We start from the raw sequence: 16,510 nt of genomic DNA, 5'->3' as shown, positions 1-16,510 counted from the left end.
AATTCATAAAATGATCAAGTTGCTCTTACACTTAAATTTTTTATTTATTTACAAGATTTTTTTTAGGAGAGGATAACGATGGTGGAGAGGAGATAGAAAGTTTTTTTATTTATTTACAAGATTTTTTTTAGAAGAGGATAACGGTTTCATTTCATTACAACACAATTTGACATGTTTGAACTCGAATTGTCTACACAGTGAATACATAGGAGCAAGCACGGATCTGTGAAGGGCTCGGTGGGAGCATCCGCCCCCACTGAAATTTTTTATTATTGCATTTTTGACTCCTGAATTTATACTTTTTTGCATTTATACACATAAAATTATGCAATTGCCCTCACTGAAATTATGAAAAAACCTCTCTATATAATTTTTTCCTTATATGAATTTCTAGATCCGTCCTACGGAGGAGTTCAGTCTTTCATGGACATTAACTTTTGAGAAAACTAGATTTGAAGGAGAGAGAAAATACAAGCAGTTGCTTTTCTTACATGTATACTAAAAAAAAATTTACAAATTCATGTAGAATGATTTCAAAGAGGATACTTTTTACAACTTCTTGCGACAATCACTCAAAGAGTAAAAAAATTATAGAGCCATGTTCCTTACCGTGCTTGTGATATATATTGTGGCCCGAATTTTATTTCAGTGTCGGCCGCAATTTTTACCTCAAAATAAAAGAAAAAAAAAATTCTAACCGTTTAATCCATCCGTTTTTTTTATGGGGTATGAATGTAATTCAATATATAAGAGTGTTTAAGGTTTGAAGTGTAATTTGAGAGAACACAGATAGTCGCAATGAACTAAGTCGATCATTCATAGAAAAGAATATTATAGTGCATGCAGTGAAGGTAAAGTTTCCATCATATAGCTCGACTGACACAATTAAGGAACATTGAAGCAGCCAACATAATTAAGAACAGGGCTGCAATTTGGGCGGGCTAACCCAGCCCAACCCAAGCCCAATCCAAAAATTTAAAATTTGGACTTTAAGTTTACAAATCGGGTTCATGTTCGGGTTGAATTTTGTCAAAACCCAGACATATTCGGGTTGGACTCGGATTCAACCCGAACCCAACCCAAAACCCAAAAATAAAAATAATTTTTTTTTTTTTTTTTTGTTCTCTCTCCTCCCCTCTCTCTACTGCCGTCCCCATACATTCAAGTTAGCAGTTGCAGAGAGAGAGAGGGGGGGGGGAAGCTTGAGAGTTGAGAGAAAGCGGTTGAAGCTTGCGAACGGCGAACCCGATCTAGAACAGGGTGAGGGAAACTGAAAGATCTGGGTTTTGATTTTTTGAACAATCTGAAATGATATGCCGATATGGGTTTTGAACTTTTGATTGTTGCAGACAGATAGATGAAACTGAAATATATGGGTTTTGAAGTTTTGATTCTTGTAGATTTTGTAGTTTGCAGTTGTTGCAGAGAGAGAGAGAGGGGGGGCAGCAAGGGTAAAGAGGCGACAAAAAAACTATAGAACTTATCTGAAATATCCTTTCAATGGCAATAGTCAAGGCAGCCTCAGATTGACACCTACGGAAGACCCTTCTATGAATCTTAGGGAGGTAAGGAAGAAGCAGCTAAGAGACCTTGGATCCATGGTTTGCCTTTAGGCTCAGTTTGGTAGAGTAGAAATGGGAGGAAAGGGAAGGGAAGGTGATGGAGGGTAACTAAAAAATTGTGTTTGGGTAAAATGGGTGGAAGGGAAGGGAAGGAAAGGGAAGGGTTTGGAGGGTTATGCATAGCCTTCCACAGTGATTTGTTTAACCTCCCAAAAATGGGAGGAAATGGAAGGAAAGGGAAGGTAATGGTTGATGATGCCAATTTTACCCTCAAATCAATATACATACAAGATAGCAGTTGCAGAAAGAATGGAGAGACGGCGGGCAACGGCGAACCCGAACTGGAACAGCGGCGATGGCGAACCCGAACTGGAACAGCGACGATGGAAACTTGAAAGATATGGGTTTTGATTTTCTGAACAATCTGATATACTGATACGGGTTTTGAATTTTTGATTCTTGCAGACAGAAAGATAAACTGAAATATATGGGTTTGGGTTCTGAACTTCTGAATCTTGTAGAGAGAGAAAGAGAGAGAGAGTTGAGAACGATAATAGAGATGGAGGCCAAGATTGGGAAGGCTGAAATGATTTGCCCTGGATCGGAACCTTCAAGAACGAAGGTGCTACAGCCAGATCTGGATCGCCCTTGTTCAAGAAAGAAATTTTTCTTTCCTTTTCTTGTTTCTTTCCTTTTATTATATATATATATATATATATATATATATATATATATATATATAATGGGGATGGAGGTGAGAATGGGGAGCTGAAATGATTTGCTTTTTTTTTTTTTTTTGCAAGTATACTATATATATATATATATATATATAATAAGGGTATAATAGTAAATTTATTATTATCCTTTCATTTCCTTTCTTCTCCCAAATATAATTATTATCCTTTCCTTTCTTTTCCTTCATTGACTAACCAAACACAATGGAGGGTTAAAATAATCCTTCCTTTCCCTTTCCTTTCCTTTCCCTCATAACTAATCTTATCCTCCCCCTTCAAATCCACCGTACCAAACATACCCTTAGAGAGAGGCGATTGGGGAGGCTAAAATGATTTGCCTTAAATAAAATATATAATTTGTTGTTAATAATAATAATGTAATCAAATATATATATAATATATATATATATATATATATAAATTTTTAAAAAAAAACTCAACCCGTCAATCCGATCCAATTCGTCCAAAAATATTCAGGTTGAATTATGACCATAACTCATGTTAAATACAATTCGAGTTGGCCCAATCTAACTCGATTCGAATTGTGACTGGACTGAATTGGATCAACCCAACTTACATCCTAATTAAGAATATACTGAGTTTTTTTTTTTTTTTTGCGACTCCACTTTCTAAGTTTCACTATCAGCCGTCATTTTAAATAATGATAACCAAAAGGATGGCTTTATGCATAAAAGATTCATGTAAGGCACAATATTACAATATTCCATCCATCTGAAGTATATTCTATTGGTGACGAGCACTCCTCTTTAATTGAAAAAATATTGAACCTTCCGAAAAAAACAAAAATTATTGAAGTACTAATAACGTCAACTGTTTTTTTGGAAGTTCAAATAAATATACACTGAATATTGTTTGGACTCGAATATTCGACTATCAAGGGATCGTACCTTTAGACTAACGCTTATAATATTAATTAAAATTGGACTCTATAAAATTGCCCTGTTAAGCAATTGGACTGCGATATTAATTATATACATATTTTTTTTCTCGCTGATCTTGGTCATTAAAAGCCTCCTTGTACAGTTGCAAAATCAACTTGCAAGTTCATCATCCTCTTCCAATCACAATATAAAAATATAGAAAGAGAAGAGGAGAGAGAAAAGAAAAAAAAAATAACAACTTGCTTTTGTTCGTACTGCAAATTGATTTATAATATAACCAAGTTGGGGTAGCTGTGTTGATTCCTCCATCACGACTATTATTTTAAAGTAGCTTTTGAATTTTTCATGCATGCCCTAATATAAAATATTTCTATATATTTTTTACATGTTTTTTTTAAAATATAAATCGAGTGAAAAGTTCAAATATTCCTTCTAAAAAGATATGGGGTGTTTAGATATTTCTCTTGCTTGCAGTTAGAAACGTGAAACAATTAATATTTTAATTGGTAGAATAACAAAAAAGTAATTAGAATAAAGAAGAAAAGTGTAACGTAAATGAACCCCACTTGCATCCCAAAACATATATTTATTTATGAAGAAAAAAAAAAAAAAAGTGTAACGTGAACTAATCACGCTTGTCAATATATAGAAGTGTTTTATTTTACAAATTATCTGTCACGAAGAAATTATATTACCAATACAAACTTAATAACCTTGATCAAGTGGGAATTTTGTAGCATACTAACATGTTTTTAGTGCAATGTAGAATGCGAATCTTTATGGTCAAAAGTTGCCAACCGACACTGTTTTTACATTAATGAAGTTTATAAGCTATAACCTATGGGCTAACAAGAAAACTTAGTTACCTACAGCTAATTTATCTAGCTACAAATTGATAAATGTGTTATTAAAACAACAATCACATCTTAGCCCATTAGGCCGGCTGGTATGGTCAGCGAATTAGGTTATTTCTGTTTGCGTGTTCATATCATTCACACGTATTTACGTATCACTCAGATGTAAATATATTAATCAAGTTAACTCACGCCTATATATACTGTCGTGCTATACTCAAGTGAGTAATTTGAGCTTATGTATCAAAAAAAAAAAAAAAAAAACAAGTGAGTAATTTGAGCACAAGTTTAATTTAATAATTCAATTGTACCAATAAAAAATAAAAATAAAATTCACTTGGCAAATTTATCATAATTTGCTAATTCAATTGTAAAATATGGATGGATGTTTATATACACATCCAACACGTGTGTATCATTATCATCACGTCATTAATAATATTAAAATCCATATCTTAAATACAATAAACCGAGAAACAAATTAGTTAAATACTTTAGATTAATGCAAGGGTTTATATATATATGAATAATATGCTATATATACATTTGTGGAAGAACAAGTGCCTCATGCAGACCAGTATATCCCGAATATGAAATATCTCATATATATATATATATATATATATACACACACACAACATATTATTGTTCATAAATACATAACTAGAACTTGGGAGAATACAGAATAATATACCATGAAAAAGCAACATTAATAGAACAAAATCAGTCATATGTATATATATAAAAAAACCATAAGTACATAGCGATATCACCATCAACAACTGCAATCTCAGAGAGTTCATGGAAGCTATATATATGTAGCTGTGGATTTCCATTTTCCACTTCTGGGTGTCAATCATCAACCATAAACGATCTGACCCACAATGGGACATCACCAAAAAAAAAAAAATCAGAGCTATGAAAAAATTACCCACATAATTCACGATGATTTAGGGTTAATTTTTGCCAAATTCTTGGCGATTTGAGCCAATGACTGCAAGTTGCACCGGACAATTGTGTCAACGAACACCATCGTCTCTTCCTTCGTGTTGCCCACCGGTACATCAACTACATATGATTCAACCACAACTGTCCCATTACCACTCGGCGACGAGTGTAGAGTGGTCACAGACCGGTAATTGTTGAGCCGGTGATCGCCGCCGACGATCTTGAAGCTCATAACATGCCTCTCGTCGTCGAGGATTTCGAGAAGTTCGGTGCTCGAAGCCGCCGGAAGTCCGGACACCACGCGGACTTCCCTGAGAGTGCCGACGTTGCCGTTGCCAACGATGACGTCGCAGCTCTTGAGGAAGTGCTTGTAGGCCTGGGGGTTGTCGAAACGGCGGACGACGGACCACACGGCCGATATTGGGGCGGAGATGGTCCGTACCACCGCGGAGCAGCACTGGTTGGGTCCGACGGCGTGGGTGTGGTCGCGTGAGATGTTGTCAGGTACAGTAATGGAGAGAGGGACGCGCCATGTGGTTTGACACTGTTTGTAACAGTCTATGGCAGCTGTGGTGGTGGCGGTGGCGGTGGCGGTGGCGGAGTTGGCTGTCTTGATTCTGTGGAGTTGAAGAGAGGAAGGCATTTCTTTCGTGTCTCTCTCTCTTGTCACTCTTCTTGGAAAGACGGCTAACGATAGGCGTTAGTGATAAAGATGTTACACATATATATAAATATATGCGTGTGTGAGAGAGGATTCAGTTATACTGCATCCAACGACTATGATCATTCACACTAATTGAATTCACCTGTGTGAGTAATCATAACCGTTCAAAGAATCAGAACCGATATATATCTATATATATATATATATATATATTATAGAGAGACGGTGGGACTATGGGAGAGATTTTCTTTGACAACTTGTATTAGTTTTGCTGTTTCTTCGAAGAAAAGTTTGTAGAGTGGACTGGAGCTAATCTTATCACACGGCTTACGCCGGACTAGTTGCAAGTGGGTCGTCAACTTGCAACTTGTTTGGACGCAGACATGAAAACAGATGCCCCTTTGTTTCTGTTTTATTACGCTAATTGCCACTCTACAGTCTACATTAACGTTACGTATGGAATGACTTTCAATGCCATTTGAATCTGTATTGCGCTCAAGTGGGAGGCGACGCCTGGTCGGACTAATTCTCTTTACTTCTGCTTCTGTTTCAATTTAATAATTCATTTTCAGCCGTGAATATTTATTTTAATGTATATTATCATGTTGAAAATTTTTAAAAATTCAAATTATTCAATCTCACTTTAACATATATTTTGAAACACTAAAAAAACATTATGATACTATTGTTTATCACGAGAGTATTGAGGTAGACTCAACATGATGCGTGTATGGCATTAAAAAATGAGTTTCGGAGTGTTTCAAAATTACGTAAAAGATTGTAAAATGAGGGAGAGAGTTGAAAGATTTTAGAATGAGTTTGTAAATATGTATAGAAAGTATACAATATTATTATAGAAACAATGTTTATAAACAGATAATAGTCTATCGATCATTTGTAACCAACCAATTGTAAGAGTGAGAGAAACTATTTGAATAATAAGAGAATATTTACTAGCGTGACTGTAATAGAGAAATTATAGGATAAAATGTTAAGGTGGGGGTGGAATTTAGATATTTTTTCGGCAATGATTAAGTGATGAAAATTTATCGGTGTAATTAGGTGGAGTATATCACAATAATCTTGACATATCTTATCCACAAAGATTTTAAAATAAAATAATTTTTATTTTTCACTGATTGTGATATTATTATGATTATTTTAATATGATTTAGTTTCTCCCAATTAAATCTTTTTTATTTAACTTAATTAATACAACAAAATTATTTTCGTATGCAATAAATCATTTACGATTAACTTACCAAAAAAAATTTTATTCACTCGCAAAAAAAAATTTATATATCATTCAAAAGCCAAAAAAAAAAAATATATACTCCGTGTTGCATCTCCCTTATAGACTAAAGGCCTCAAATATTTAGAATAAAAGTGCATGCAGTTTTAATTTGACAACATAATAAATTGACACTAATACAAAGAGGAAATATTATACTTAAAAATATATAACACTTGGTTTAATAAATATAATATAATAGAGAAAATAGCTTTTAATAAAAAATTATAGAAAAAAAATGTTTAACCAGCTCCATTTATATATAAATGATAATAAAATAAAATAAAAAGATAAATCCCATTTATATAAGATAAAAGCCAAAGATATATGTTGATGAAGTGAAATTGAATAGTTTACCCCTGATTTTTAGTATTAATTAAAATTTTGTGATGTACAACCACACGTATGTGTGTATGTGTGTTTATAAGTGTAGGATTTTATGTTTGGTAATCTATAATTAAAAGAAGTGAAGCCGCAAAGTTAGATCAATGTATATTCCACATTATAAAAGGGGGTTTATTTAAATTTCTAAAAACTATACCTACTTCGTTTATTTAATAAGATTTAGACATAGAGTAACGTTTGATAAAAATTGTAAAAAACTATAAACTTGGCAATGATAAATTTTAGTATTTTATTTAAAATAATGAAAAATTTGAAAGGAACTTGCATTTAAAAATTTTAAAGATAAAGTTTCAAAATCATTACCAAGGACATAAGGTCAAATCACTTCTAAGGTCCACCCGACCAACTAACTGGTAAATTAGCCTTTACTATCGTGGCAAATTTCCAACCAAGGTATTGGCCTGCCACTATCTTAATTGTTCTCTTTATCCTATTTTATTTTAAATTTGTGCTAGTGAGAATGTACACCATCTCTCGTTAGTTAGTGATATAAACTAATAATAAATATATATATTATTTTTAATTATTAAATTAAATATAATGGGTAAATATTCACTTACAAAATTACAAAATGATAATTTATTATTGATCCATATCACTAGTGAGAATGGTGTAGATCATCACTAGTAAAGACCTAAGTATTATTTTTATTTTAAATGACATATTCGGAACTGTAATTATTTAAAATTGGACGAGGTAGTACTTATTTTGGACAGACATTTATTATAAGAAGTTGTATACTAAAAAAGTAAGGGTAGTTTAGTAACTTCACCATCAACTAATCTTGTACTTGGTTACCCTACCATCATCAACTTTAATTCTCTCACCATCCAGGGAAAAAACAACCTTTAACCATCATTTATTTAAATTAATTTACTATTTTGCAGTACATCTTTTACGCGATTCCAAACCCATAAACTCTTCTTTTTTGACCTTTAACCATTTCTCTATTGCTCCACACTCCCTTGATTTCCATCAACAACTTGGTACCCTTTTTCTTTTTTAACATGTTGGAACCTAGCATTCACATTATGTTCATACAAAGAAGACCTATCAACTTGGAGGTCTCCATGAAATCAAACCCTTGACTAGCAGCCTCCATCCGCCCTTTCCTAAAACTTAATATATAATTGGTTACTAATCTCCCACTATTCTAATTTTTTTTTTTTTTCATTTTTCAATAAGTTAGATTTTGTTGAAAATTTAAAAAAATATGTATATTCAAACTATGTTTGGAAAAATTTTGAACTAAATTTTCTTGAATTTCAGTCTCAATTCGAAGACGCCAATTCGATACTTTTATACGCTGCATCAAGAGTAAAATTGCTTCATTATGACCTCAATGACACGGATTCAAAAATGGAGACAATTTTTCCATGCGAATGTAAAGTTACATACATCTAACCCTCCTCAAACCCTACAATGACCGAAGTCTCATACACTCAAACTGGCACGGACCCATGAAGCACGAAGGGCGGGGGCAGCCGCCCCCACTGAAGTGTTTTTTATTTACAAAATTTTCTATATATTTTGTAAAAATCTTTAAAATATCCTTATTTTTTATAAAAATTTCATATATGTCCCCACAATTTCTAATGATACCCATCATAAATTATTGTTGTTCAAAATCACCGTCTCATATCATTTATTTTTTGCATTTACAGACACAGGGCAATAAAGTCATGGTACTAGATACAAGTTGAATAGAAAATTAACAATGATTCAAGGAAAACTTTGTTGCTTGTCATGCCTCAACAAAAACAATGTTGATACCTTATTTGGAAGGTACCATTTGTAATTTCTAGAATTGTCAACTTGAGCTAAGCAGGTTGTGAAGATGAACTTTCAAGTTATCTATTGGAACTGTTGAGCACAAGTTGCAATTTCCCGCGTAAAACAAAATGTTTGCATAGATAAAAACGTTCCCATTAAAAGACAACTATATTCCAACTTAATTCTTTTATATTCTGATTATATATCATGTAAAAAAACTAAGTATAAGTGAGGGTTAAATTTATCAAATGTTCCTACCTCAATGTGCATTGTATGTAGTACAAGGAACATCTATTCATGCATAATTCAACAAATTAAAAAATAAAAATAATACTATTTTGGTAGCAAAAATTATATTTTAAAATTCTACCTGAACAAATACCAATTAAAAATATCTGAACCGGCCTGGTTGACTCATAGGGCCAACATGCTCAACTTGGAAATATCATACTACTTAGCTGAGGAAATGAATCATTTATAGGACCAATGGGATGGGAAAGAGAGGATAGAGATGGGAAAAGTTTTCTTCAAGTTGAAATGTTTAATTTGATTTTTTCCCACTAGATATGTTTGTTGGAGGAAGCTTCTACCAAGAAAAAATAAAAAAAATAAATTAAAGAATCTTTGGTTGTGTTTAAACTATTAATCCGTACTTAATCCGACATGATTATATTATAAGCATTTGTTACATGTTGGGCTTATTTTGGAAGTTTAGATTTTAAAATTTTGAGCGTGACATTATGATTATTATTATTTTTTTAATCTCAGCCCATGGTTTTATGACTCTATCCATGTGTGTTTAATTAATATATTGTAATACAATGGATGGGAAATTGTATAAGGTTAAAGTTAAACTATGCAATTGGAGATTATTATATAATTTTTTTTTATTATTCTGGCAATGGTTAGTGGGTTTAGAAAGTTATATGTTAAAGGGGAGGAGAAATAATACTAATGGGTTTCGAATACAGACCAAATACCCCAAACAATAAACGGTCTATCGTTGAACTAGCCCCGCACCTGCAATTATTATATAAAAGTCACTAATTGTGAAAAATTATTTGATGGTAACACTTGATGAATCAGTTAAATACAAATCGTCGGATTGAGAAAATGATCCCACAAAATTATATTAATAAATAATAAAATTTTATGATCGAAGGGTTCTCATTGAATTAGTCTACTAAATGTCAAAAAGACCAAAATTATCTAATAATTTCTCCACCAATTGTTAGTAGTCTATTGATTAACATTCTAAATATATCAACCGAATGACTTCCCTATGAACGTGAGACTCTGGCCCAAATTTGATATTTTTATTTTATATACTGTATTACTGTTGATATAAGAATAGTCACATTTATTGTTAATAATCATGTCTGTCTAATGGTGACTTTCAGATTCAAATTAGTAAGTGCTCAATCCTCATTCGAGATTTTGTGTACTAAAATTCTTTCAGTGACAAACTATACACATTTCTTTGCTAACAACATACTCAGATTATTTAGTTATATCATGGAGGGGTTTATGTATGGATCCTAATAATAAAGTCAGATTGAATTAGAACAAATAATACTTTAAAGTGATCCAACACACCTTAAAATTAAAAATTCATTTTAATGTGGGTTTCTTCCTCAACAATACATAATTAATATATATATATATATATATATATATATATATAGATATATATAAATATATCCCGTATACATATATAAATATAAAAACTATATATCTATATTTAGAGGCAACTTGATACAAATTACAATTGAAGTCTACAAACAGTTCCTACTCAAATTACTTGCACATCAGATCGCAAACTTATCATATTCCCTCTTATTATTTTCTATCACTCACTTTTTTTCTTTTTCTTTTTTCCCTAGTTTATCACTCACTTCACATATTTACACAAGTTAACACATACTTGTACTAGCTATAGCTTCCGTCTAGCCGTCTAGCGAAACACCACTTAAAATAATATATATATGTATATATATATTATTTAGAAGAAGGAAAACTTGACAAATCAATAAATTTAGACAAAATTATTCTAGGCAACCGACATGTAAAAAATATCTATACAAATATCTAAATAAGAGAAAATATTAGAAATTGTAACTCTAGAATAACCTAAGAAAAACTGAGGAAGTAAGAGTTGCCTATAAATACTTAGGTGCCATTAGATGTTAGCTTAGTCTTTTACTTGAAGAGCAAATGTAAAAACAAAATCTTTTAAAAACAACTGGCTGGTCCGAGGATAAATAACTGGCTCGTCTCTCTATCCTTCCTACTGCCTGCATGAAATTTGGTTGTTGCGATCATTTTTCAAGTGCATGATGAATAATCTATAGACAGTGGAAAATATATATATTTGACGTAAAAAATTTGTTTTAAATTTTCATATATAAATATTTATGAGTTTTTTATTGTCAATCTTAAAACGCATATTGATTTTATGTACCAAATTACTAAATAGTTACTATTTTTCTTATTATTTATTATTGATAGAAAATACTACATGATCAATAACCCACGGGAGGGGCAGTATAAGCATTGGAACCTGAATCTTATTTATGGAGAAAAACTAAATTAAGTGGACAGTAGTGATGACAGTATATCATCAGCTTATTTAATATTGTCATGTAGTGATAAGATCTACTAAAATAAAATAATTTTATTTATGTAACATGATACAATTGATTGATGATACAAATAGCAAGGTATTAAAATTACAACAAAGTCTTTCTCTTACTCATCATCACTGGCACAATACGTTAAATCGCAAACGTAAAACTTATATAATACGATACATTATATTACAGTTCGCCGTATAGACTTATATAATACGATACATTATATTATAGTTCACCGTATAGATCGATAAGCGACTTACAAGGGTCCGATGCCATTACACATATTCATAAACCAGCCGATATTTGCTTGAGTTCGTTACACCGCAACCGCAAATCATGCATTTTATAATATATATACATTAAATATAGGGAAGAGTGCAATAAACCACGTGAACTTTTTTCTCTCTCCCAAAAAACCTCCTGAACTACTATTTTGAACTATTTTATTTTTTTGCAAAATACCCCCAATTCGTTATTGTTTCGGTAATGTGAGTGACCAATATTTTTTAAAAGACAATATTATCCTTATGACAATCGAGCATACCCATATCTAATGGGTTAACTCATTTTTAATTGTATCCTTCCACCCATCTTCATCCGGTCTGGCAAACCCTCACAATCCTGTATTTGCAATTCTTCTTCCACCATCCAAAAAAAAAAACCTAATTTCCATAGAAAAAATCAAGAATTAAATCTGATAATTTTGTCTAAGATAGAAAAAATGAAAAACCTAATATCTCTACTCCTTGTCTAAGATAGAAAAAATAAAAAAAACCTAGGGCTTGTTTGGTTTGCAACTATGGAAACAATTTTCTATTTTGTACAAAAAAAACTCTGCTTAGTTCAGGTTGTGTTTAGTAATGAGAAACGTTTTTTTTTTGTTTTATGTTGTCAACCCCTAAAAAGGAAAAACGAAAACAAAAATCGCGTTCAATAATATGTTTTTTTATTTTTTTATAACAAAAAACGTTTTTAATTTTTGTGAAGAAAAGAGAAAATATAAAAAAGATATTTCTTATATTTTCGGCACTGTAGTGTAGAAACATTTTCACTATTGTTACTACACAGGTACTATTTATTTCAAATAAAATTCATATTATTTTTTTATATACTAAGCTGCATATTAAATGTTAATAAAAATATATATTTTTAATATAGAATATATTAAATAGTGTTCATTATTTTTTATTTGATAAAAATATATTTTAATATATAATATATTAAATAATAATGTAAATTATTTTTTGTGACAAAATAGTATTTGATATAGAATATAATGTTATTAAATTATTATGCAGTATAATTTTTATACTATTATAAATCACGTCTATATTATATTATATGTAAATATTAAATTATAATTAATTTACACGGTATAATTTTTATATTATTCTAAATCATATCTATATTATATTATATGTAAAAATTAAATTATAATTAATTTACAATATTATAACATATTATATATTTTATTACATATAAGATATATTATTTAATATTTTTTATTCATAATAAATTATCATATGCTAAATATATTATATAGCACATAATAAATGTATACATCATGCATATACATGTATTTATATACATAATTGGTGGGAGTGTATTTGTCTTAGTATGTCTAATTTTGTACTTATGATGTATTAGATATTATTAAGATTTGTAATTTAAAATTGAATTTTGTAGATTTATAGCTTTTTAATACTAATAGAACATGCCTGAGTAGTTGGGTTGCTCCGATGTCCTAGAGTCTGTGTTTAAGTCATCCACCCTCCCCCTCCCCTCTAACCACTAACCCCTAAAATTCTTGCCATGAAAAAATAAAATACAAATGAAAAAACTAAAAAATAAAATATAAAATTTGAAGAATATTATGTACATTTTGTAGCAAATATGTATTACTAAACATTGTTACTGTTTTATGTTATCAAATCTATGGTAACAAGTGTTAATAAATATCATTTTTGCTTTCTATTTTCATTTAAGAAAGCAAAATCATGTTTCTACTTTCTTAAAACTGTAAAAACAGAAAACGAAAACGTTACTAAATGCACCATCAATTTTCTGAAAACCATTTTCTAATATAAAAAGGCCCAGAGAACATTTTTTTTATAGTTCTCTTAAAGCTATTTTCTGAGTTTCTGAGAACTATTTTCAGAATTACAAACCAAGCAAACCCCTAATTTCTCTGCTCTAATTTCATGAAAGATACCATCAAATTTAGCACCAAAAAAAATAATAATAAATAAATGAATATAGATAGAGAAGAGTAATGGTTGCAGGAGGAGTAGAATTTTCACTTCTCGCGTAACCTAGATGCGAATCATAGTTGAAGATCAGAGAAATTGGTTGGATCTATTCGTCAGCGTCATCTTCGTTCTCTTTTTCATCGTTATTGTTCACTTTGTGTTGAATGATTTGGGACTCTTTTTGAAAAGTTTTTTCACATCTACGTCTTGTTCACTGATTGTCTTCTTCAATTTATATCGTTACCGAAGTTGGAGGCGGACCAGGAAGAGAAAAAAGTCTTCTTCAATTTCTATCTGGACTTTGAGGCGGATTAGGGAGAGAAAAAAAGAGAGAGGGAGGTAGATGGGAGAAAGGGACGGCCATGAACGATGGAGGTGGTTTGGGGGGAGAAGAACCTTTATAAGAGATAGAGGGTTGGTAGCGGCCATGGATGATGGTTGGAAAGAGACGAGTAGAAGAAAATTAGAAGATGTTTTAGTGATTTAGCAAAAATGAATTTGGGTAAACAATACTAATTCGTGTTAAGAAAGTTGTGTTGTCCATTTACTATTGGTTGTGAGGGACTACAAGGCCACGTCAGTATGTGAAACTTAAAACATAACAAAACTACATCATTTTGAGGGCAAAAATGTAAATGTCATTTTTCGTTGACGGCAACTTAACGTTTTGTCCTTAATTGCTTTTTTTTCATAGTTCAGAGGTCGTTCTTAATGTAAGGGAGTTTTGTGCAATCAGCTAATAGATCAAAGGGTTTTTTTTTTTTTTTTTTTTGGCACCCTACCCAGCTACCCTAAAATATATTACATGGTGTTACTACGCAATCGATTCAATACATTTACATTATTGCTACTCCAATTTAATATTATTTCGTGTTTTGTTGCAATTTTATTTTTAGATAAATTTTACTTACTTTCTCTAAGGTTTGTCATTATTTTACACACATTCTTCTATATTTTATAATTTTACTTATATCCCTTGTAGTATATTATTTTACCATTTTGCTCATTAAATGTTTTGTATCATTTCACGCATTGGAAGGACAAAATTGACATTCTAATCACTGACAAGAGGTAGTAAGTAAGATTATAAGAAAGGTAAGTGAAATTATAAAGGGTGAAGTGCAAAAAACACCCCTAAAGTATGCTTACAGTGCATATTGCACCCCTCACGTGCAAAAGACACTCCTAAACTATGACATTTGTGCAAATAGGTCCTTCTTAGACATTTAAGATAATATTGGACTAAAATGCCCTTATTTATAAATTTTATAAAATATATAAAAATAATAATATTTTGTGAATTTACTAAAAGGGTACCCAAAGCAACTCACCAGAAGTTAAATAAATAAAAAATAAAAAAACCAAACCAAAACATCTTCAACTCCAATAAAGTGAATAGAAAAAAATTAGCAATTTCCCAAAACACAATTACAGAATTCAATTGAAGAATTGAACAAGTTGCCGCAATCATCACCGTCCTCAGTGCCATCGACATTTAGTGCACTGCCGATTCAGTTATTCGTTCATCCTTGCTGCCGCCGATTCATCTTTGATCGTTGTTGAACTCACATCGTCGTTTGAGTCACGACTATTACAATTGCTGCTCGCTGCCGCTGTTTCGGTAGGCTTAGTGCTTCATCGCTGGTTCCGTCCGCTTCATCGTCATTCATCGCAGTCAACAGTCCATGCTAGCCAGAAAAAACAAATCCTCCATGTTCGCCGATAAATACAGTCCCACGACTCGCTAGTAAGTTCAGTCCCGCTACTCGCCGGTAAGTTCAGTCCCGCTACTCTTTTCACTGTTGCCGTCTCGTCTTGACTCAATTCATTGTTATCGTTTTATGCTCGGCTATTCAATCCGCTATTATTCCAAACCACCACTCTGATTCATTCGCCTAGACCCATGATGAGAACGGCGATGAAAAACAATAGGCCTTTTTTCTTACATAAACGGCAATGAGTTTGGAAGATGCGCTGCTCTGAACAGCAGCGAAACAGCAGTGAAGACCGGCTTGTAATAGGATTTCGTCGTTGCATATCCTTTGCCCACTGCTACGACGTGCTCGACAGCAAAAATAGGGAGCAGACTGAACAATAGTGGCGGTGGTAGTGGAAGTAAGAGTGTACGCTGTCGTGTCGCGGCGGAAATCAGAGGCGTCATCGTCGTTGAAGTGCTTAGAGTCGTTGTTGGTCTCTTGTTGAAGAAGCTCGTTGTGTCAAGCGCCTGGTTTGGACTTTGGACCACACTAACAGTTGCCGCTGCCATTCCAAACTCATCTTCACTACTGTGAATCTGGCCATGAAGAAGAAGCTTGGTGGATGGAGAAGAACCCACTGGCGACTATGGATCCGGGGATGGGTGGGCGGCCAACGAGATCTCACGGTGGTTATGAGCAAGGGGCGGTGGAATCAGCTGGACTGAACTTAGCCGTGATGAAGACGGCGGCTCGCGGCGTGATGGAAGCGATGATTAATATTGATGGCGATGATGGATG

General features: G+C 32.2%; 1 protein-coding gene across 1 annotated transcript; it reads right to left on the bottom strand.

Annotated features, from left to right (window-relative positions):
* Positions 1-4,743: 4,743 nt before the first annotated feature.
* Positions 4,744-5,715, bottom strand: LOC132268500 (abscisic acid receptor PYL4-like). Its single transcript, XM_059769339.1, has one exon. It carries the CDS (start codon positions 5,641-5,643, stop codon positions 4,993-4,995), a length of 651 nt encoding a protein of 216 aa, XP_059625322.1. The 5' UTR covers positions 5,644-5,715; the 3' UTR covers positions 4,744-4,992.
* Positions 5,716-16,510: the final 10,795 nt, after the last annotated feature.

Source organism: Cornus florida, unplaced genomic scaffold, assembly GCF_030987335.1.
Source record: "Cornus florida cultivar Cherokee Brave unplaced genomic scaffold, ASM3098733v1 CherokeeBrave_3.0.0_Hap2_Chr08, whole genome shotgun sequence".
Taxonomy (NCBI): Eukaryota; Viridiplantae; Streptophyta; class Magnoliopsida; order Cornales; family Cornaceae; genus Cornus; species Cornus florida.
This window is presented reverse-complemented; position numbering and strand designations above follow the sequence as displayed.

What these genes read in the sequence shown, in the direction of transcription:
- LOC132268500 (XM_059769339.1), bottom strand. Translation starts at nt 5,643, where the DNA reads ATGCCTTCCTCTCTTCAACTCCACAGAATCAAGACAGCCAACTCCGCC.